The sequence below is a fragment of the Callithrix jacchus genome, chromosome 2 (genome assembly GCF_049354715.1).
Source record: "Callithrix jacchus isolate 240 chromosome 2, calJac240_pri, whole genome shotgun sequence".
NCBI classification, from domain to species: domain Eukaryota; kingdom Metazoa; phylum Chordata; class Mammalia; order Primates; family Cebidae; genus Callithrix; species Callithrix jacchus.
In genome coordinates, this window is record NC_133503.1 from 156,725,917 (window position 1) to 156,747,909 (window position 21,993).

The 21,993-nt window shown below is 39.9% G+C and overlaps 2 protein-coding genes across 12 annotated transcripts in view; one reads left to right on the plus strand and one right to left on the minus strand.

Annotated features, from left to right (window-relative positions):
• The window catches only part of LOC118151553 (uncharacterized), a 95,228-nt gene extending 88,499 nt beyond the window's left edge, over nucleotides 1-6,729 (minus strand). For 2 of the 4 annotated variants that reach the window (XM_035291589.3, XM_035291588.3), the window contains exon 1: nucleotides 6,554-6,729. In XM_035291589.3, coding sequence (XP_035147480.1) covers nucleotides 6,554-6,727 — 174 coding nt within the window. In that variant the 5' untranslated portion in view covers nucleotides 6,728-6,729. Of the gene's footprint in view, nucleotides 1-6,172; nucleotides 6,289-6,553 lie in introns of all 4 variants that reach the window. The other 2 variants (XR_013532314.1, XM_078365515.1) reach the window with 2 other exon arrangements.
• Nucleotides 6,730-6,782: 53 nt separating this feature from the next.
• Nucleotides 6,783-19,509, plus strand: MOCS2 (molybdenum cofactor synthesis 2). 8 transcript variants are annotated; one of them, XM_035291582.3, is made up of 8 exons: nucleotides 6,783-6,835; nucleotides 7,890-8,085; nucleotides 9,346-9,490; nucleotides 14,219-14,296; nucleotides 15,151-15,278; nucleotides 15,860-16,010; nucleotides 16,862-16,985; nucleotides 18,903-19,509. In XM_035291582.3, exons 3-8 carry the CDS (start codon nucleotides 9,393-9,395, stop codon nucleotides 18,966-18,968), a joined length of 645 nt encoding a protein of 214 aa, XP_035147473.1. In that variant the 5' UTR covers nucleotides 6,783-6,835; nucleotides 7,890-8,085; nucleotides 9,346-9,392; the 3' UTR covers nucleotides 18,969-19,509. The 8 variants fall into 8 exon arrangements, with proteins under 8 accessions (XP_035147473.1, XP_054108231.1, XP_078221635.1 ...); XM_054252256.2 differs by lacking the exon at nucleotides 14,219-14,296; XM_078365509.1 differs by lacking the exon at nucleotides 14,219-14,296 and having other exon boundaries at nucleotides 7,890-8,011.
• The last annotated feature ends 2,484 nt before the right edge of the window (nucleotides 19,510-21,993 follow it).

The window sequence follows — 21,993 nt, forward strand, 5'->3', positions numbered from 1 at the left end:
ATACTTCCCTTAGGAGGCCAGGTTTTTCCACTCTGCAGAGGGCATTGCGGCCATGCTATTTGGCAGAGAAAAATGAGCTGCTGCTTCCTCAAAGCTCATGTGTCAAATTGGTCCCAGTTGTCCAGGATACATTTTAATGGAGACTTTGCCTTGGGGAGAGTAGAACCCATCTGAAATCGAACACAGGAATGCCTGCATCCCTGGTTATTCCTTGCAACTGCTAGGCCTGGGGCGTCCCCTAGTTATATAGTGCCAGCCCTGGGACATCCCCTAGTTATAGCACCTTGTGATTTTCTTGGCCCAAAATGTGTGATTATCTTCCGGGGCTGCCCCATGTGCTGCGTTTAATCATGCTTACCAGTGCCATGGCACATGCTCACTGTCTACATGTCTCTATTGACCACCATAAGGACATGTGGACTGCTGGGATTAGTAATTTGTACCACTATGTCCCTGAACTAGGCCAGTGAGGCTTGGGTGATGGGTACCAATATTCCCTAGCAAGAGTTTAATTAACACAGGCCTGATTATAAAACTGCCCTAGGATGATACTTCTAGGGAGGGACCTCTAAGCACAATGGTCCTAAAGAAGGCTGGATGACCACATGGAAGAGGCTAAAACGGTGCCCTCAGGACCCAGGCCTCCTTCCCCATCCCATTTTCCATTATGGGAATATGCCCTAGGGTTGTGGGGCCTATAATTAACTATTTGGGCCCTGGACCAGGTCTGACTATGGTATTCTAGATGGAGAAGTTCTGCCATATGGAGAGCCCAATCCTAGGCAAGACAAATTGTACATTAGTAGATTCTGACACCATTCAGTTGGATTGGGAAATTTGTGGGGTGTCCTATAGCCTTTAGCTCTTGGATCCCCATTCAAGCCCCAGTTAATCCAGACCCTCCAGGGATTTGAAGTAGTGACATTGCAGCTGCTAGACCTAGGCCCTAGCCACTGCACTAGCAGGCTGCCTTATGGAAACCTGGATCCTGGATATGTGGGTCTGAAACAAAAGAGCAGCACGCAGCTGTGAGTCTGAAAAGCTAGGCGCATCTCACATAGGCAGCTCCTGCAGCCCTGAGAAATCACATCCCCTGTGGTGCCACTGTCCCCCATGGCGGCCGCTGGGACCACATGTGCATGTTGGGCACCTCCCTCAACGCACCTGGCTCTGCTGGCCAGGTTCCCTTAAGCATCCCCCGAGGAAAATAATGCTGTTCTTGGCAGTGGCGGGAGCCCAGACTGAGCCTGGATGCTGGGAGGGCTCTCCTGGCTCTGCGAGACCTTGCAGAAGCCGGCCACCATGCTCCTGCTGGCAGGCTCTGGTTAGCTTGCCCACTCTGAGACAGTGCCCCTGTACCTTTTAAATTCCCACAGCCACACTATTTAAAGGTGGGCCGCACAGCGTGCACAGCAGCCTGCTAGGCAGGCTTAGTTGATGGCCAGGACTACGTGGCCAGCAAGCAAGCAGGCCCGGCGTTCCTGGGTTAGCAGCGGCTTAAGGGGAACATGTGCCCACTCCACTCCACTCAGGTGGCGCCCGCTGCAACATGCAGAGCCCGGGCCTGGCCTGGCCATGCCCCCACTCCCTTTCACAGGCAATTTCTCCCAGACAGACAGCAGAGAGAAAGGGATAAGGTTTGGAGAAACCCGGGCATACTGCCTTTAAAGGTGGATGGCCCACTTTCTGCAGACACCTCTGGGACTCCTGTGGTCCCATGCAGGCCCAGTGGCCTCTGTGCATGGTGCTCTCTCCTTAACGGATTTAAGAGAAGCAATAGGACAGATTTTAGCATGTGAGAGTGGTCGGATGCACTCACCACTCTGAAGTCCTCTCCTGGCTGGCTTGTCACAGATGTAACCAAGTGGAGGATGGGACTCAACCCCCTCCTCAATGGGATGTGCCCTGAGGTTCTTGGGCTCCCCTGCCCTAGGAATGAGAAAGAGGCCCTGGTGGCATAGTAAGCTTACTGGTCAAGTAAATATCGAATCCAAAGGGTTTTGCAGAGAGCGATCTATTAGGCAGAGAGAGAAAGAGAGAGAAGTAGAGAGAGTTTCCACACCATTGTGGGAGGGGATCCCAGAGAGGGAAATCTGCACAGGTAGAGTGGGAGAGACAGCATCCACGTTGCCTTGGGAGCGGATCCTGAGTAGGAGTCCACACAGGTAAGGTACAGTGGAGTTTTAACGTTGAAGTTTTTCCTGCCCCATTCATGTTCTTGTCCAATGAGAGGAGTTCTTTGAAACTTCCTCTGGAGTGACTGATCTTCGACTTTGATGCAGGATTGGTTGTCCGGCCTAGAACAGACGCCCTTCCTCCCAGAGCTTTTTGCGGGCTTTATAAACAAAGGAGCACACCTGAAATTTTACCTAGCCCAGGTGGGAAAGTTAGACAAAGAACTCTAGGTTCCCGGATGGGGAGGTGGCTAGAGGCATGGTGCTGGGAAGTTTTTGCCTTTGAAACCACGCTCCTTGTGGACCCGGGAAGAGAAGTTAACATAGTCCCCCAGCTGGACTTCAGAAGAAGATTACCTACCCAGCTGATCCCCTTTTCTGTTCTTCCTGCTGAGAGCCACTTTCAGCAGCAATAAAATGCCCCGCATTTACCATCCTTCTATTCTTTTGTGTGACCTCATTTTTTCTGGACGTCAGACAAGAGCTCAGGAACCATGAGTGCGGATACAAAAGGCCCTTTACTCTTGCTGATGGAGGGCACCTGCCTCATGCGAAAAGGCAAAGGGCCCATTGAGCTGTTTACACTTAAGGCGACTGTGGATGGCAGAGCTAAAAGAGCACTGTAACTAACATGCTTTTTGGGGCTTTGAGAGTCACAGGCAGCCCCCTCGTCACTGCTGCGGAGCCCTGCATGGAGTTTGCTCCTGCTGGAGCCCAAAAGTGCTCACCCTGACTCCTGCACCCACTCACTTGCATGCTCCCTCCCACGAGGGGTGGAACACAGTGGTTCTGAGTGAGTTGAATTTGATCCCACCAGCACTGAACCAGCCGGGTGGTTCCAGAGCTGGTGCATGCCAGTCCTCGCCCTTGTTTGCTCGTGTGCTCCCTCCGGTGAAGAGTTGTGAGCAGCAGGTTGAGAAAATGAGGCACCCCTGTTATGGGTCCCACAAAAGGGTTAGGGAAATATCCTGCTTTGCTAGTCCTTCAAAAAGTAACTACTACATCATCTATTTTTAATAAAAAATGTAAATACTATTAAAATATGCTAATTACACTAGTCAATGTCTATGAATCTCACATCACATAGTCCAAACTTCCTCAGACAGAAGGATTTTCATTGTTCAAAAGTTCTGCCACAGTGGGAAATAAAGGAGTAGACATGGGCTGAGATTTGAAAATCTACTACCTGTACTTTTTTTGGTCATAGAATATGATTATAAACTTCAACTTTATTACTGACTTAAACAAGGTCAGTGAAGCATTCCATGAAAAGTTCCTGATAATGGGCTGCCAGATATCTAGGACTAGATACTATTTAGTAGCTGAAAATGATGGCAGAAAATATATGGGCAGCAATGAAAACAGAATGTGGCTAAAAATGTTTAGCAATTTGATAGAAAATATTTAGATTAAAAAAATCTGTGTAAATGGATGAATAGGTTGAATTTTGGGGAAAAAATAGGTTCAATTCAATTAAAGACTAAAATGTAACATGATAAAACAGAATCAATGGTGGCAAGTATCTATATACTATTTTAATAGCGTAGAAAACAAAAACAAAAAAAAATCTGTTAACTATTGGTGAAACAATTGACAGAACATCTAATAACTCTTAAAGTAAATTTAGCCTTTAAAGCTGCCTCCTTACAAATTTTAAGTTTGGCCTAAAGGTTTCTCAACACACAGTGAACTGTAACCTAACCAGATGTGTAAACAGGCTGTAATCTCCTCTTACACCAATCACTGTGTTGCAGCCAATCAAAGGTAGGCAACTGTTCAAACCTTGTTCAAGTAAGGTAAACACCAAGCTGTAACCAGTCCAGCTGTTTCTGTACCTCACGTTCTTTTCCTATAATGTATTTGCTTTTTTTTGTCCATAATTCTTTGATTACGTGGCCATCACTGGAGTCTCTGAACCTGTTCCGGCTGAAGGAGGGGAACCATTCAGGAATTGTTCTTTGCTCATTTTAATTTGTCTAAAGTTTTTCTTTTGACACAATGAACTCTGATTCTGCCAGGTGTTTCTGGGAAAAATTGTTTTTTAGAAAAGACAGTGAGCATTTTTGATAATTTGCTACTACAAGTAAAATTATGTTTCTGATCTTTTAACAGAGCCTTCTGTGAAAATAAGAGACACTCCTACATTTCTAGTCTCATGGAATCTCATCTTTTTTCAATTTGAAAACAAAATGGAAATGTTTTTTCTCAACTTACTCTTTTCTTAACCAAATAGGATTCCTTATGGTAAAAATAATTGGGAAAATGGTGGGTCCAACAATGTTTTCACAAAATATTGTAGCTTAAGTGAAATGCAAACGTTCATAGTCATTTTATTACCAAAATAATTTATATTCCATCATGATGATTTACTGATTTAATTAATGAATTCATAAGAAAAGTAAACTCAAAGCCTATGAAATAAGCCTGGAAATTTTTGGTATCAGCTTTTCTTGCATATTCATAAATTATAGCTGGGGCTGTATTTTGTAAAAAAGAACTGTGTCATATCTACAGTGTAATGAATAAATGATGTGAACAGAAACCTCACAGAGAATTATAAGTGGCCACTGAAAATATTAAAAGATTCACCTCATAAGGAATTAGAAAATAAAAAATGAAAGCAAGGCAATATTACTGACATATGTTTACTTGAATTTATCAACAAAATAACTGGTAAAACTGATAGAATTACAAATTATCAGAATATTGTTTATTCGTAAGAGACAGTTACTCCTAAAATATTTTCTAAAATAAATAATATTATGAAAAATATTAAGAAACCTGAATTAATATTTTGTAACTACATGTTCCCACTTTGGACAGTTTCCATTTTTTAAAATATTCTGATGTCATTTACATTTTATTCTATAATAGTTTAATGTTTCAATGGATTAAAATCTCAATGCCAGTTTTTTTAGTTTTTCATTTTTCCCATTAACATCTTTATTGCTGAGTTATTTACTTTGATTACTCTCGGTTGAGTGGACTTTTTATCCAAAAAGAGTTTTTAAGAAGTGTACCTAAGCATTGTATTTTTTGAGTTTTTGCTGGTATAGGAGTATCATGCTCTACCAGCTTGGCTGTATGTAATATTATGGGGTCAAGCTTTTGTTCTCAGCCTTTTTTAGATACTGCACATTGCCACCCACTGGCATTGGATGCCACTGAGGAGTCTAAGGCCACTATCATCATTCCCTTGTTTTTATGTCTGGATGTGAATATAATTCTTTATCCTTGATGTGCAGCAACTTTACCAGGATATGCATTGGTATTGATCACTCCTTGTCAATTCTTCCTACCAAGGACTCTCCAGCTTCACTTCTCATCACCTCCTTCTTTGCTGGAGGCACACCTGCCTTGCCAACTGCCTTCCATGAACTTATTATGGTTCTTCATATCCCTGCAGCTTGTTAAGAGGCAAGCGAAATTTCCTCATACCCTACTCCCGCTCTTGTCATTTACTGTCACTATTCTAGCAGATTTAGCTCCAGCATCTTCTCAGTGAGACTTACTAGATCACATTCCCCAAGTAACACAACTTTACCCCTTCCACCCTTGAAATGTAACATACATCCTTAGCATTAAGGGAATATTTAAAACTCTCCTACTCAGGACTGTGAGCTCCAAGAAAAGGGAAAGGTAACTTACATCCATGTAAGGACGCAGGCAATTTAAAGCCAAAAGTTCTTTTAGGCAAGAAATTGGGAAATTTGGATGGATAGTATGCAGACAATCGCGGAGCAGCCAGTAAACAGGAAAAGTGATACTGTTCAAATGTTCTGATCAGGCGGATATTTTAAGTCTTTAAGAAACACTAATCCTATACCTGTGAAAGAAAAATATCTTGGGCCCCTTCAAACTGGGAACTGCTCAGGGCAAATCTGCCTCCTATTCAAGTGATCCCTTTGGCTCACAGAGATAGATGCATATTCTGATTGCCTCCTTTGGAAAGACTTATCAGGAACTCAAAAGAATGCTACCATCTGTCTATCACCTACCTGTGACCTGGAAGCCCCCAGTGGTGTGGCGGGGGGAGGGCTTGCTCTGAGCTGTCTCCGCCTTTCTGGAAGGAACTGATGTACTTCTTACATATTGATTGATGTCTCATGTCTCTCTAAAACGTATAAAACCAAGCTGTGCCCCAACCACCTTGGGCACATGTCCTCAGGACTTTCTGAGGCTGTGTCACGGGCAAAATCAACTTTCTAAATTAACTGAAATCTGTCTCAAATTTTCGGGGTTCACATACCGTAGGTAAAAGTGTCAAAGAAAAGACTAAAGGTGAGCGGGTGGAAAAGCCTGAAGGCCTTTGCAAGGTTATTAGCTAAGCCTCCATAACGCAGGCTTCAAGAGTCCAGGGGAGTCTGGCGTCTGCTCACCTGTATCACGACCTCCCTCCTGGGGATAAGGACATGCATGGTCAGCCCTTTCCATACTGATTGCTCGCTCTCACCACCACCACCCATCTGCGAAGGAAAATTAATCCAGGCTTGTAACAGTCTGCCCTGAGGAAACAGCCTCAGCTGGGCGTGGGCGGAGCTAGTTGTGCGCATGCTCCGTGCAGGCGCAAGAGCTGGCCGAACTCCCTCCGGTTGCGCCTGCGCCTCTGCGGTTGCGATTAGGTCCAGAGGTCCCTAGCGGGGATGGTGCCTCGGTGCCAGGTAAGGGTCGCGGGTGTGAATGTGGGCCTGGGTGCGGAGCCTTCCTCTCCGTGTCTGTCCTGCCCCTTCCCTCCACAGATCTAGCCCTGGTCAGTCAGACCTCCCGACAAGCCCCCAACTCACACCCACGCGGCCGGCGTCTTGGTTCGGGGGCGCCCCCGCCCCCACTCTAGGGCCCTTCCCTGCTCGGGGCTTTGCTGCCACGGCCGCGGCAGAAATCAGGTCCACTCTGCCGTGTCCACTCAAGGCAGCAAGGACGGGTTCTTTCTGAAGGCTCCTCGACCTTTTGTGGCCACCTCTTTCCCAGATTCTTCGTTTTGATGAAGCTAAAATTCTAATCTAAAAAGAAATGCACCTCATGGAGAATTCTTGTGAAGAACTGTGCTTCCTCTGTGGATTTCCACACCCTTGGTTATTTGCAAACCTGTAATTACTTGGTAGAGAAGAGTTTGCACCGAGAGACAGGTGCCGCTTTTACTTCGTCGGATTCCTCCCATACCAGGTTGCTGGCACAGGTTTGTTCTGGTAAATACCAGATTGTCCTGTGTTTCAAACCCACTTGCTTCTGTAAATATCAGATTTACTGTGTTGCATAACTTCATCCTTAGTGTCTGGGGACAATGTTATGCAGACCGGAATCGAAGGTTATTTGACAACCGTGAGAAACAAGTTTTTCCGCTTATTTGTTTATTTATTTTATTTGTGTAACTCATCTATTTACTCAGACATTTGTTCTTTGCTTACATATTTATAAAAGGTGCTGTACTTTTATGTCAATTAAAAACAGGCTACACATATTTTCCTAGAAGATACTTATTATTTTAATGACTGCGCACTTAACATTTGTAAAACAAAAAGGCACCCAGAAATTAGTCTGAATTGTATTTAAAACAACAAGTTTTCAGAATTTGAACTTGTAGATATACGGAATTTTTTTTGTGGGTTATTTAATTTTCTTATAGATTAATACATTTGGAAAATGAGAAAACTGCTCAACATGGACAGTCAGAAAACGAGTATGAGTTGTTATTAAAAACATTTTCTTTACTTTCAGGTTGAAGTACTGTATTTTGCAAAAAGTGCTGAAATAACAGGAGTTCGTTCAGAGACCATTTCTGTGCCACAAGAAATAAAAGCGTTGCAGCTGTGGAAGGAGATAGAAACTCGACATCCTGGGTACTTAAAAATTTGTAGAATGCATTTGAGTAACACTTAAATATTTTTAAAATATATAAACGATAAAAATAAAGGTTAGTTTTGATTTCTGTGCTTAATGTCAAAAAGAGTTGCTAGTTGTATTTTTTTTGAACTACTGAAGACGTAAACTCTAAATATGCACCATTTCTTAAGAAAGGTTAAAGATATTTTACCGAAAAGCACAGTGAACCCCAGAGAGACACGATTATATTCTCTTTGATAATTTACAAAACACTGCGCATGCCAATTCTGCAATTTTATAACATTAAATGAAATAGTTACAAATTCTGTTTAAAATGTGTGCTTTAAACTTTTTTGTTCTGTCCCTCTCTTTAAAGAGAACTCAAAATAGAAATTTCTAAGATTAAAAGAAAAATGGGTTCCAACAAATCCTAGATGTTGCTGAATTTGAGTTTTTGTAATATTTAATGTTTTTTTCCTGGTTCTTGAAAATGTGTAATTTTACTCCTGTTATTCCCACTTCAAGCCCTTTTTGGGGTGACTTATTTGAGGGTGATTCAGGAATATATAATGGTTTCACTTAAATCTGTGTAGACATTTAACCTGGAAGTCCTAGTTCTGTGTAAAAGATACTCCACAATGTATGTTTAAAAGCAAACTACTTCATGATTTCATATATTTGAAGTTGCTCTTACAGCGGTCTGATAATCAATGAAACACAGTGGGGTCTCCCATTCTGCTTTACCTTGAGCATTTTACCTGGAGGGAGACAGCTGATCTTGTATACATTTCCAATGCGCCTGAAAAGAAAGCTTACCATTGTTGAGGTATAAAGGAGCAGCTTTATGAGAGCTGTGTTGCAGGTGGCTCTATGACCCAGGCCATCTTTTCATCTTTCTAAGCATGGAAAGATGAATCCATATTTGAGTAGGATAACGTGTACAAGCATAGTTTGTGGGCAGCTATACTTGTGCTTGTACACATGGATGGAAGTCCCTGGAAAGGCCATGTACTGATTGGAAATTTTCTTTTGACCTGGTTTGCGTATTGCCTCTAGTCTGGTGGAGTTTTTTTTTGTGTGTATGTTTTTTGTTGTTGTTGTTGTTTCTTTAATTCCCCAAGGCATACAACATCCCGTAAAGAGTAAAGAGCAGTTTAATATATCTTTGTGATGTATAAATATGTATATATAAGTGGATATGTCCTTTCTCCATACACTGTGTAAATTTAATTGATAATTTTGCAGGTGATGCTTCATATAATTGTATCTATGTAATATCTCTAATTGTAGCTGAAGAGATTTGAGGTCTATCATAGCGTTGATACTTTGATTCATACTTTTTCCTCTTTAGATTGGCTGATGTTAGAAATCAGGTAATATTTGCTGTTCGTCAAGAATATGTCGAGCTTGGAGATCAGCTCCTCCTGCTTCAACCAGGAGACGAAATTGCTGTTATCCCCCCCATTAGCGGAGGGTAGTGCTTTTGAGCCATATAGGTATGTGAGATTTATTTTTCTTAACCAGTCACGTGGGGAAGAATCATACAGATGATAAAGTATATGTGGTTTGCTTTTAATGTATATTGTTTGTAAGTCTGTCTGTACCAAATCTTTATCGATGCAGCAACTCTTCATTGGTGCCAACAGATTATGAATACCACCACACCATCTCTGCGTCAAGTAAGCAGTTTAATTAATATCAGTTTGCTATGTTTCATTTAACATGGTTTATTGAGATCTTATGTGTCAGACACAGTGATGTATTAATACCTATGTTTTGCAAGTGGAAAAACAAATTCAAAGGACTTAAAAAACTTGCCTTTGATCACATAGCTAATTACATAGCTAATAAGTGAAAGAGCCAACTTAAAAAATGTATTTAACTTTTAAGTTCAGGGGTACATATGCAGGTTTGTTATATAGGTAAACTTGTATCATGGCGATTTGTTGTTGTACAGGTTATTTTGTCACCCAGGTATTAAGTCTAGTGCCCATTAGTTATTTTTTTGATCCTCCTCCTCCTCCTACCCCCTACTTTCTGAAAGGCTCCAGTGTCTGTTGTTCCTCTCTATGTGTCCATGAATTCTCATCATTTAGCTCCGACTTACAAGTGAGAACATTTGGTATTTGGTTTTCTGTTCCTGTGTTAGTTGGGCAAGGATAATGGCCTCTAACTCTAGCCTTGTCCCTGCAAAGGATTTGATCTTGTTCTTTGTTATGGCTGCATAGCATTCCATGTTGTATATATGCCACATTTTCTTTATCCAGTCTACCATTGATGGGCATTTAGGTTGATTCCATGTCTTTGCTATTGTGAATAGTGCTGCAGTGAATGTACGCATGCATGTGTCTTTATGACAGAAAGATTATATTTCTTTGAGTATATATTCAGTAATGGGATTGCTGGGTTGAATGGTATTTCAGTCTTTAGGCCACACTGTCTTCCACAATGATTGGACTAATTTACACTTCCAGCAGCAACCATTCCTTTTTCTTTGCATCCTTGCCAGCATCTATTATTTTTTGACTTTTAGTAATAGCTCTTCTGACTGGTGTAAGATGGTATCTGATTGTGGTTTTGATTTGCATTTCTCTAATGATCAGTGATGTTGAGCTTTTTTTTTTTATATGATTGTTGGTCTTTTGAAAAGCTCCAGTTCCTGTTCATGTCCTTTGCCCACTTTTTAATGGGGTTGTTTTTCCTCATGCATTTTTAAAAATTCCTTAGAGATACTGATATTAGACCTTTGTCAGAAGCATACTTTGCAAAATTTTTCTCCCATTCTGTAGGTTGTCTGTTCATCAAGAATATGTTGAGCTTGGAGATAAGCTCTTCCTGCTTCAACTGGGAGATGAAATTGCAGTTATCCACCCCTGCTCCCCCTGCCATTAGCAGAGGGTAGAATAAAGAATTCTGGTGATCAAGAATTTCATCTCCAAAGGAAGCTATCTGTTGATAGCTTCCTTTGCTGTGCAGAAGCTCTTTAGTTTAATTAGATCCAATTTGTCAATTTTTGCTTTTGCTGCAATTGCTTTTTGTGTCTTTTTTGTCATGAAATCTTTGCTTGTTCCTAGATCCAGAATGATATTGCCTAGGTTGTCTTCCAGGGTTTTTCTAGTTTTTGGTTTTACTTTTAAGTCTTTAATCCATCTTGAGTTAATTTTTGTATGTGGTATAAGGAAAGGGTCCTGTTTTAGTCTTCTGCACATGGCTAACCTGTTACTCAGCACCATTTATTGAATAGGGAATGCTTTCCACATTCCTTGTTTTTGTAGGTTTGTTGAAGATCAGATAGTTGTAGGTTTGGGTCTTAATTTCTGGGTTCTGGGTCCTGTTTCATTTGTTTATGCATCCTGTTTGGTACCAGTCCCATGCTGTTTTGGTTACTGTAGCCCTGTAGTATAGTTTGAAGTAGGGTAGCGCAATGCCTCAAGCTTTGTTCTTTTTGCTGATGATTTAAGAGCTATTCAAGAGACAACAGTTGAACTCATATTATTGGACACTCTGTGTACTTTTTTCCAAGCACACTTACTAATACTAGATAATCGCTCTCCTGGGTGTGGAGAAATGTAGAAAAATTGCACAGCTAGTAATGCCTGAAAAGAAAGCTTACCATTGTCCAGGACTGAAGGAATAGCTTTATTGTTATGGCTGTGTTGCAGGTGGCCCTTTAACCCAGACTACCCTGTCCTCTTTATAAACAACTTAGTCCATATTCGAGTAGATAGTGTACAAGAACATTGTTCAGTATAGTCTGGAGAGATCAGGCTTCTTATAAGTACAGTTGTAATGAGGCTTAATTTATTGTCAACTGAAGAACAAATACAGTAGAAATTAACAGTCATCCCTGAATAAACACTCTTGGTAAGTTAGTAATGAAAGAAGACTTCCTTAATTTGCTAGAAATTCAAAGTCAGGAGTAAATATCATACTTGATTATAAAAACTTGGTTCTGTTAAAGAAAGTAACAAGCCAAGGATGGCTTTTTGTCTTTTTTCACCCATTTTTTCCCCACCCTCATGTAGGACAATGCCACAAGAAATGAAGAGTCGGTCTGTAAAAACAGATTGCCCCTCATGTAGACACTAGACTTCTTCTCAGGCCTGCTATCTGCAAATAATAGAAGAATTTCTTATCAGATATGTATCTCAATGCTATTTAGACACTGTGGTCACCATATCACTATCATGATTTCAGGAGGTTCTAAAATGTGGTTCTTTTGAATTTGAAATTTATTCAGAAAACTATAGGCTTCCATTAAAGGGGTATTTGTGGTCATTACAGCTGTTCTTTGAAACGTTTACAAAGATTACTCAAAAGTGTTTTGTGTTACTCGAAAGAGTTTGGCAGTGTAAGATTTATTGCCGAGATAAAATGAGGAAACTGAGGCAGGTATGAGAAAAGATGAGAAGCCAATTTATTCAGCTCCCAGGCAACCTCAGTGGTCCAAGAGGGGCCAGAGTCGCACCCGGTTGTTCAGGGCGTGGGATTTTATGGGGTGTGCAGGCAATTGATTGGTTACTGGGAAACAAAGAGAAGGCATTTCTATTGGCTGTTGAGGAATAGGAAGTACATGAAACTAGCTGCCATTGATAGGCAGGCGGGACTTTGGGGAAGTGGTGATTGACTACTGGGGAAACAAAGAGAAGGCATTTCTATTGGCTGTTGAGGAGCAGGAAGTACATGGAATTAAAGTAGGAAGTAGCTGCCATTGGTAGGTGGGCAGGACCTTGGGCACGCGGGCCTGCAGGGCGCGTATGGGGCAGGGAATGGTGGGGCTTCTTTTAAATTTCTCTGCAGGGTTTTTTTAACAGCAGGTTGGAGGTTGGATGGATAATTTAGTGCTGACTGTGGGCTTGGGCATGGTATGCAGAGGCGGGTGCAGGGAAGCTTTGTGGGGAAGCCAGATAATGAGCTCGGGTGATGACGCAGTTATCAGGCATGGAGAGTGATCAATGTGTCCGTTTGACTCCCGGCAAGGCAACTGGCCTTACAGGCAGGACTGGTATTATGCGTTTTTAGAAACTGCCGGACAGATTATAGTAGTCTTGTAAAATCAGAAGTTGTGGGAACTCAGCCTGATTTGACACTCATAGATCATATTTGCATTACCTATATCTTATTGCAAGAAAGATGTGGAAGATACTTAGGTGGCTTGTATAGCAGATGAAAAACCCTGGAATCCAGTGGTGTGTAAATAATTGTGCTGTTTCAGTGGTGGAAAGAAGGTAGGAAAAAGAAAATTGGCTTAACTAAGACTCCTTAGTTGGAATTTCAGCACCCTGAGTGAGTTCCTTAACTTCTCTGAGCCTTCTTTCTCTCATCTTTCAATTCAGATGAAACCTTACAGGATTAATAATTATATTCATCATTGCCTGCAAGATTCTACCTACCTGTCCAGACTCAGCCTGCCCTTTCTCTCCCTTCTTTCTAAGTTCTGGAGCACATCACACACCTTTCACACCTTGGCATTTGCCACTCTCTCTCTCTGCCTGGAGCCCTATGCCTTTGTTTCTTTACAATACTTTCTCCTTATCTTTCCTGTCCCAACTTTTAACACAACTTCTTGAGAGAACTCTCCGCCAAACCCCAGGCTCTGTCTCTGAAGCCTGTTTATTTCCACAAGGTATCGCCATTTGTTATCCTTAGTTATTGCTTTGTTTCTCTTATTTGAATATAAGCACCCTGAGGAAAGGAGCTTGTGCTTCTTTCCCCTTGGTTTATATCTAGTGCCTGGCCTTAGTCTCTGGAACTCAGTGAATGTGTAATAATATTTGAGGAATTAAATGAGAAATGCATGGCATAGGGCTTTGCACAATACCTAGTAAATAAGTGTGCAGTTCATTCCCTTATTTCCTCAGTTACTTACCTGGCATTGTGCCAGGTTGTGAAGGGAACCCAGTTTCTGTAGAATCACTGTCACTTCTGTTCTCCCTTTTTTGTTGGAGAAGGAAAAAGGCAGCTTTAGGTGTGGTGCTTGGTACCACAGTGGTGCAGAGGGGATGGGCATGTAGGTGAGGATGGTGATGCCTCCACTATACCTTGGTGGGAGAAATGAATAGCAGTCACAGAATTCGGAATATATTGGCATTGAGATAGATTATATTTTAGTGATCATGTTAATGATGAATTCCTTTTTATGTCATGCCTGATTCATTATGGCTATTTATACACATAATTGGGTTTTGCTAATTTTTACATTTGCTTATTTTTTTACCATTCAGATCAAATCAAATCATGCCTCCCATGCCTGGAATAAAAAAGAAAAGACACTTTTTATCTGAGGAATGTGAGCCCCTCAGGTAAAACATTAAATTAAGAGACATAGAAAGGCACTGAAATGAAACGACAGTCATGTCACTCCCCTTGAGCTGCAACATTACCTCTTTTTTTCTTTCTTTTTTTTTTTTGTTGAGATGGGGTCTCACTCTTGTCACCCAGACTGGAGTGCAGTGGCACAATTGATCTTGGCTCACTGCAACATCCACCTCCTAGGCTCAAGCAATTCTCCTGCCTCAGCCTCCCGAGTAGCCATGATTACAGGCATGTGCCACTATCACCTGGCTATGTTTTGTATTTTTAGTACAGATGGGGTTTCACCATGTTGGCCAGGCTGGTTTCGAACTCCTGATTTCAAATGATCCACCTGCCTTGGCCTCCCAAAGGGATTACAGCTATGAACCACTGTGCCCGGCCAGTAATTACGTCTTGAAGCTACTTTTTCTGAGGGCTGCAGAGTAGTTGAGGTTAAGAAACCATAAAATCCATATGCTGGACACTAACTTGTAGCCCGCCATAATTCCACTGTGTACAGCCAATCAGCAATCAACTTTATCTCTGTATGCCAGTGAGAATTCCTGGTGTAACTTTGTATCATTGTATTAGCCCTCTTCTTGTTGCCTTTGCCTTTAAAAACCTGCTTGCAGCAAAGGCTGAGGGAGTGCTCTTCAAGGGAACTCCCCAAGGTATCTTGGTAGTATCCTGGGCCACTGTCCTTGTCTTGTCTCATGTAAATTCTTTAAATTATATTTTGTGCTACAGCCTCTTCCTTTTCCATCAACAATTTGTAGAAAACATATAAATTGAAAGAGCCTGTAAGTTGTTGAGTGTTTTACCCCTAGGACTTTGTTAAGGTTTATTAACCTCTTATTTCTAGAGGAGATATGGATGAAGTTGAAGAGAAATCTAAAGACATTATAAACTTCACTGCCGAGAAGCTTTCAGTAGATGAAATCTCAAAGTTGGTGATTTCTCCACTCTGTGGTGCAATATCCCTATTTGTAGGTGAGTTGTAATTTTTATCACATCTATCACTGCACAAGACAGTAGGAATTAGCATGCACTTTCCATGTTCAGTGTTAATGGAGGAGTTTGAAATACTGAACATTAAACCAAGATTACTCATGATGGTGGATAGACACTTTTTTAGTTCTTGTTTTGTTTTAGTAACCTTCAAATTAACCTCTATTAAATTACAAGGCATTTTGAAAAGTAGGATAAAAGTCCCTGTTAGGGAGAGAGAATTCTATATTTTCCAAAATCGAAGGTAAAAATGTACTTGATAGTCCTGGGAGCATAAATATTTTCCTTTGAAGTATCTGTTGGTCCCAAGAGGAATGTTGCCTAGTTTGCCAGGTGAGTGTTTTCATTGCTTCATCAGTGTTGTTTTATTTCCTTATCATCTTTGTGATGATATATTTTATTTTCCTAATCAAATTTTGTTTTTAGAAGATTTCAAAGTAGTTTTAGAAACAATTGGCATGCTGCTTGTTTATTATTACAAATAATCCTTTTTTATTAATGTGCTATTTCTTTTGTAGGGAAAAACCTTATTTTAATTGCTTTTATTCTTTCTCTTTTTAAAGGGACTACAAGAAATAACTTCGAAGGGAAAAAAGTCATTAGCTTAGAATATGAAGCATATCTACCCATGGCAGAAAATGAAGTCAGAAAGATTTGTGGTGACATTAGGCAGAAATGGCCAGTGAAACACATAGCAGTGTTCCATAGACTTGGGTATGATTTCCTTTATCAGTTTAAAGGTTAAGCACCCTTGCTTTTCATCTTTGTTCTCACTCTGATTCTTGAATCGTTCTTAGGAATTCTACATTACCATGAGAGGAATGTTCATGTAGTATTTTTGGAGGATAATAGGGATAGCTCTTGGTACCTTTAGTGACTGTCTGGGGGTTTTTGATACTGGGAGAGCTCCTGTTACTTTCAGGACTTTCAGGCCCTTGGGCCTGCGCTAACTTCTGAGAGTTTTTCTGTGGTCTGGAGTCTGTTTATATGACAATATGTGACAGATTCTTTTGGATATAAATGGCTCTGAAAGTAAAGTAGTTTGCCTTTTTGTACCCCTAAAAAGAGAAGAGTTCTTTCTTGGCTTTGAAAAGAAGCCAGTAATTGAGACTGTATCTATCATACTGTATTAGTTACTAGTTTGTTGTTAATAACCAGTAGTTTTATTAATGGTTAATGTTATCACTCCTATTACTTGATATTTATTATTTTAAATTCTGTATTATACTTGTTAGGCCATAACTTTGTATCTCTAGGCATTTACCTGGCACTGTGCCTTGTTTGAGTGAGTCAGATACTTGCTGTATCAATGAAAGGATTTTCCTTGGTGCCCATCAGGAGGGTTTAGTGGATAGATTATAATAGCTGTAGCATTAGCCTCATCTGCTGCCTCTGCTGAATGCTACTGCAATTAATTACTGTTTTCTAACTGGATGTTTATGTAAAATAGAACTGCAGTATAGTTTGAAGACTGCATACCTGGAATTTTTTTCATCTATCTAGCAGATTCTTTAACATGTAGATTCAGAGGTGATGGTGATTTTTTTCTCTTCATCTTGTTAAAGTTTGGTTCCAGTGTCAGAAGCAAGCATAATCATTGCTATATCCTCAGCCCACAGAGCTGCATCCCTTGAAGCTGTGAGCTATGCCATTGATACTTTAAAAGCCAAGGTGCCCATATGGAAAAAGGTAAGTTAAGAAAATAACACATTTTACCAAGTGGGCCTGATTTTTCTTGGGACAGAATTTATATTCATGGAGTCTTTACTGACTGTAGTATCTTGTTTCCTGTATCTGTAAAGTATCTTCTTTTCAAGATTTGTTACACATGAAAAATATGTGCCCCAAAGAATGCATGGCACACTGTAAGCCTCAGTGAGTGGTAACAGTGAGAATTCCTAGTCTAGACTGTTGGAGAGGTTTATATATAAGTCCCTTGGATTATAATTCCCTTGAATTAGAGGCTCTTTCTGTTGGAAAGTGAAAATAATGCATTAGCTATTTTAGGTAATGGTTAAAATAGAAATTCTTTAAGGTGAAAGAGGCTTTTCCTAGAGGTCTTTTTTAGGAAAAATTAAAAAAAATGGTTGCTCCCTCTGAGAAAATGCACAGTGAGTGGATTTAAAAACATAAATAGGAACTTCCGGCATGTTTTCTGTTAATAAGTCAAACCAGTTAATAAAGGTGAGTAATTCTCTGGTTAAATGGAGCATTCTGATGGAATGAAAAGGCCCAACTCCGTAATTTCTCCTTGGTGTCCTAACGTTAGCAGTGGGATTGTTCTGTGCTCGCGCATGTGTAATTGCTCTTACGTCTAGAATTAACTACAGCGCTGTGACTTACAACAAAGCTGAGGAGTTAATGAACAGCTCAGAAGACCCACAGAGCAGAGCAGAGAGCCAAGGCTTTTAAAGGGTACTTCTCTCCTTCCCAGGGGTTTCCTGCCACAGTCAGTGATAGAAAGAAGCAAGTTGGACTCATAACCAGGGTCTGGGATTTGGTGACCATGTCGTTAGAATGAAAACTGAAACCCATTGTTACAAGAGAATACCTAAGGATTAGAGGATAGAATATGTGAAAGGAAACTTGATGAAGCTCAGATGATCTTGTTGCCTTGCTGTGAACTAGGCTGACACAATTTTGATAGAAGTGGGGACAGGCCCCCGGAGAGGGAGAGGCAGGAAGAGCATTCTAAGATCAGCTGCAAGGCTCGGGCAAGGGTAGCTTTCTTTACCAGGGAGGAAACGATGGACAGTCAGTGAACAGAAAGTGGACAGGTGCAACCCCAGAAAATACAGGCAAGAGGCAGGAGTTAGGGCATATTCTTGTTTTCATGCTTTCAGTTCTAGCTGGGCTTCCTATTTTGCTTTTGTTTATCTGTAGAGAGTTGGGGGAAGTGCAGGTGTTCAGAGGACAGTCGAATTTGAATTCCTCTCCTTACAGAAATGGAATGTGACTAGGGAGTGAGAAGAGAAAGTTAGATGTTCTTCTTACCCCTCCTTTCCACAAACTATGTAACTTCTAGTCTGGTTCTGCTCTCGGCCTGTGCTTTGAGATCATCTATGATATAGGGAAGGGTGATAGGTGGCTAGAGTGTATATGTCACAGAGCAGCTCATACCAGAGTACAGCTCAAACTTGTTTAAGAACTTCTGAAAGGTGATCACTGAATTTCACAGCTAGTGAGGATATTCTGTTTGCCTTTGGAAAAGCATATTTAGAGACGTTGACTTAGTAGGTGTGTTTGGAAAGAAGAAAACGTTTAAAACTAAAGACCTGTCTTCCCCCGTGTAACCTCGCCCACGATGTCTCTCATCGTGACCTCTAATAGAATTAATTGTGTATTTCCTTCTGTGGTTGCACCCTGTTTTGCTATAGCTTCTAGTCTATTATTTTTACAGTTTTGTTGAGAATGCTTAAATATAGAGAACGTGTCTGTCCATTAATTTTTCTGCTCTCAGTGTTTTATACAAATGTCTATTAGATTGTTAAAAGAGGAGCCATTGAAATAGATGTGATATTCATTCATCTGACTTATTCAAATATATTTTATATTCATGTATTAGAATGGTCTATTTTTAATACCTGTTGCTATTTTGTTTTTTAGGAAATATACGAAGAGTCATCATCTTGGAAAAGAAACAAAGAGTGCTTTTGGGCATCCAACAATTAATCACTTACCATTTTTAGAGCATGCAATCTTAACTTTGTTTATTATCATTGATCACATTTTGATTTTTTTTCTCTCCATGTAAGGATAGTTTACTGAAGTACAATCTCTTATATTATACCAGTAGGACAAAAGGGAAAAAAAGGAAGCAAGATAAATGGGTATGTAGGATGAATGGTTATTAAAATGGAACTAAAGATAGAAAGAGGACTGTAGGAAAGAAATTGAATAATTTAAATGTGAGGAAAGATGTCTGTGGTAGACATGTCCTTCCATGACTAATTTCTAATTGTATCTCAACTCACATTGAGATATGGGTCCTCCTCAGTGACTTTAACTGGCTCGGAAAGATACTCCCCCACCGACCCCACCTTACCACTCCCGTCCAGGTTCAGGGATAGCACTGTTACCAAGGATGCATGACAGGAATGTTGGCAGAACTGGAAAGTATTAAAAAATCATTATCAGACAGTCTTGATATTGTATATTTTCAGAAATATATTAAAAATAATAAACTGAAACCCATGATTTCAAAAGTTTAAAACCAATATCTTCTTTCTTAAAAAAATTTGCCTAAAATAGTTCTTATTATGGAGATTTCTGGGATTTCAGAATCTATAATCTTAGCAGAAAACTTTTGTTGTTTTTTATTAGTTGTTAATTTTTAATCAATATACAGGTCAGCACAAAATTGTCATAAAGCTAACTAGCAACAGGTGGTTTGTGTTAAAATGTTTGAGTAAACAATGCCCCAGTTTTTAGTTGGTTAACCTTTACAATATGTTGATAGACTTGTGTATATAAGTCTCATATAGTTTAGAAAATTTTTTTCCAGCTTTATTGAGGCATACTTGACAAACAAAAATTGTATATATTTGAGGGATACAAAGTGATGTTTTGATATGCATACACATTATGAGGCAATTACCACAGCTAATTAACATATTCCTCACCTCACATAGTCCCTTCTTTTGTGTGGTGAGAATATTTAAGATCTACTCTCAGTAAATTTCAAGTAAACATATAGTTCATAAAATAACAAAATACTGGCATAATTTGGGCAGTTGGCATCATCACAAAATTTGTATATGCATATTGAGAGCAAAAGCTATACTTTCACCTGGATTGAAGGATTTTTTTTCTTATGTCTGTGACAAATAAGAAACCTCGTAATCTTATTTGTTGTATCTAGTGAAACCATCTTTTACCTAAGGAACTTATTTATTCAACAAATATTTATTGAATGCCTGTTTTGTGCCAGGCACTCACCCAGTGATCTTTGTCTACCAACCTAAAATACGTTGGGAAACTGCATCTTATCTCTGGCTGGGACCCACAGGACGGCCACACTGACGTTAGGAATCACCTGATTACATCAGTTGATGCTTATTCCTTAGTCCATCTGGAGAGATTGGGCAAGAAGGATACTGGAAGGGCAGACGAACCCTCCGCCTACTTCGTCTGAGGGTTAGGGAAGGTAAGGCCTATTGGTCTCAGCCTTACCTTTGCAGTTCAGTGTCACTCTGTGCCTGTCATTGAGCTTCAGCCAGTCCCCATTGGAGAGCAGGGGTGCGTGCTGGCTGTTGCATTATATCTGAAAGCACATTATCATGGGGCTACTGGGTCACTGTAGATATTTCTAGGATTTTGTACATAGGTTGTTAAATGGATGTTTATTATTTAAACATATGCAATGTTGTTAGGTATATGTGGATTTCAAGATTTTCCTACTTAAATATTTCTTTAGAAGATCTTTATTGAGGGTAATGATGTTTTTGTAGAACATATTGAGGGTAATGATGTTTTTAAAGAACATAGAACATTCTTTATGTTTTAAAAGAATCATGCCTTCATCAAGTAGGTTTTATTCTAAGTTTGGAACTGAAACTGTTATGCTTATAAAGTCTCTAATACAGAGGTTTAGGAGTTAATCTAGGGGATGCTGGAACTGGGATGAAATGGCCTTGAAAGATTTTATGCTCTGCACTTGACTTATATAGGATCTTTACTGACCCTTGCTTACTTAAGAGTGGCAGAGTTCATTGGTGGTTGAGACAGTAAGGGGCTAGTATCACTATAATATGTAGCCTTCCTATCTCTGTAACTTGGCTTCAGGTAGCTAAAAGGGTAATCAAAAAAAAATTAGCCTTTAATCAAATTGCCTGTAGCGTTTCAAGGTCACTTTGAAGCCATGACTTTGCATGATTGCTAAGTAAGTTCACTCAAGAAATAGGAAATTCAAGTTATTTATGTTTCCAGTATTTTTGTACAAGTGGTAAAATGAAATTGATTTTTTTCATCTTTGAATGAAAGAAACAGCATATGTTCAACGAGTGACTTATTTTGTGGATATTTTTGTCCTTTGGATATGATGTATATTTTTGTCTATCCAAAGAACAAAAATATACTGTGGAGTCACAGTATATTTTCAGCCTTTTTTGAGAAATTGTGATTTAGACAAGATTCTTATCAGTTACTGAGCACCTGGTACAGTCAAGGCCTCTCTTAAGAATGATAGGTGAATCATCCAGCAGAGGGCGGTAGAGCCAGGGCCATAGTAAAAGTTATAGTAAAGTTTCGTTAAGCAGCTTAAGTCTTAGATTTAATTTTGTGTAGAATCAAAAGTTCAGTTTAGTAGCTATTTTCTTTAAAGTCAGGCTGTAGTGGTTCCTAAATGAAAATTAGGCCCTGATTTTGTGTAAGATGGTGTCCAATCTTTGACACCTTAAAAATATTAAGATTATGATAGAAAAGGATGAGGAAGGGGATTTTAAAAATGCAATTTGTAGTTTTTAACAGGTGATGTAGGATAAATAAAAACTACTTTTTTAAAAAAGTAAGTATACAATTATTTTCCAATTAACTCATGGGACCAAATGATTGCTTTAATACAGGTCTTTAACAGCATTTCCTAACCTGCTCTGTGAAAAAGAAAGAAAGAAACCTTAGTGCTCTTTTTCTCTAATATTTTATTTTGTTTTTTAAGAGATGGGAGGGGGCCTTGAACTCTTGGGTTCAAAGGATCCTC

Excerpts from the sequence above, each read along its gene's own strand:
- MOCS2 (XM_035291582.3), top strand. The coding sequence starts at position 9,393 with ATGTCGAGCTTGGAGATCAGCTCCTCCTGCTTCAACCAGGAGACGAAA. Across the intron at positions 14,297-15,150 it reads GAGGAATGTGAGCCCCTCAG|AGGAGATATGGATGAAGTTG; the intron begins GTAAAACATTAA and ends TCTTATTTCTAG. Across the intron at positions 15,279-15,859 it reads TGCAATATCCCTATTTGTAG|GGACTACAAGAAATAACTTC; the intron begins GTGAGTTGTAAT and ends CTCTTTTTAAAG.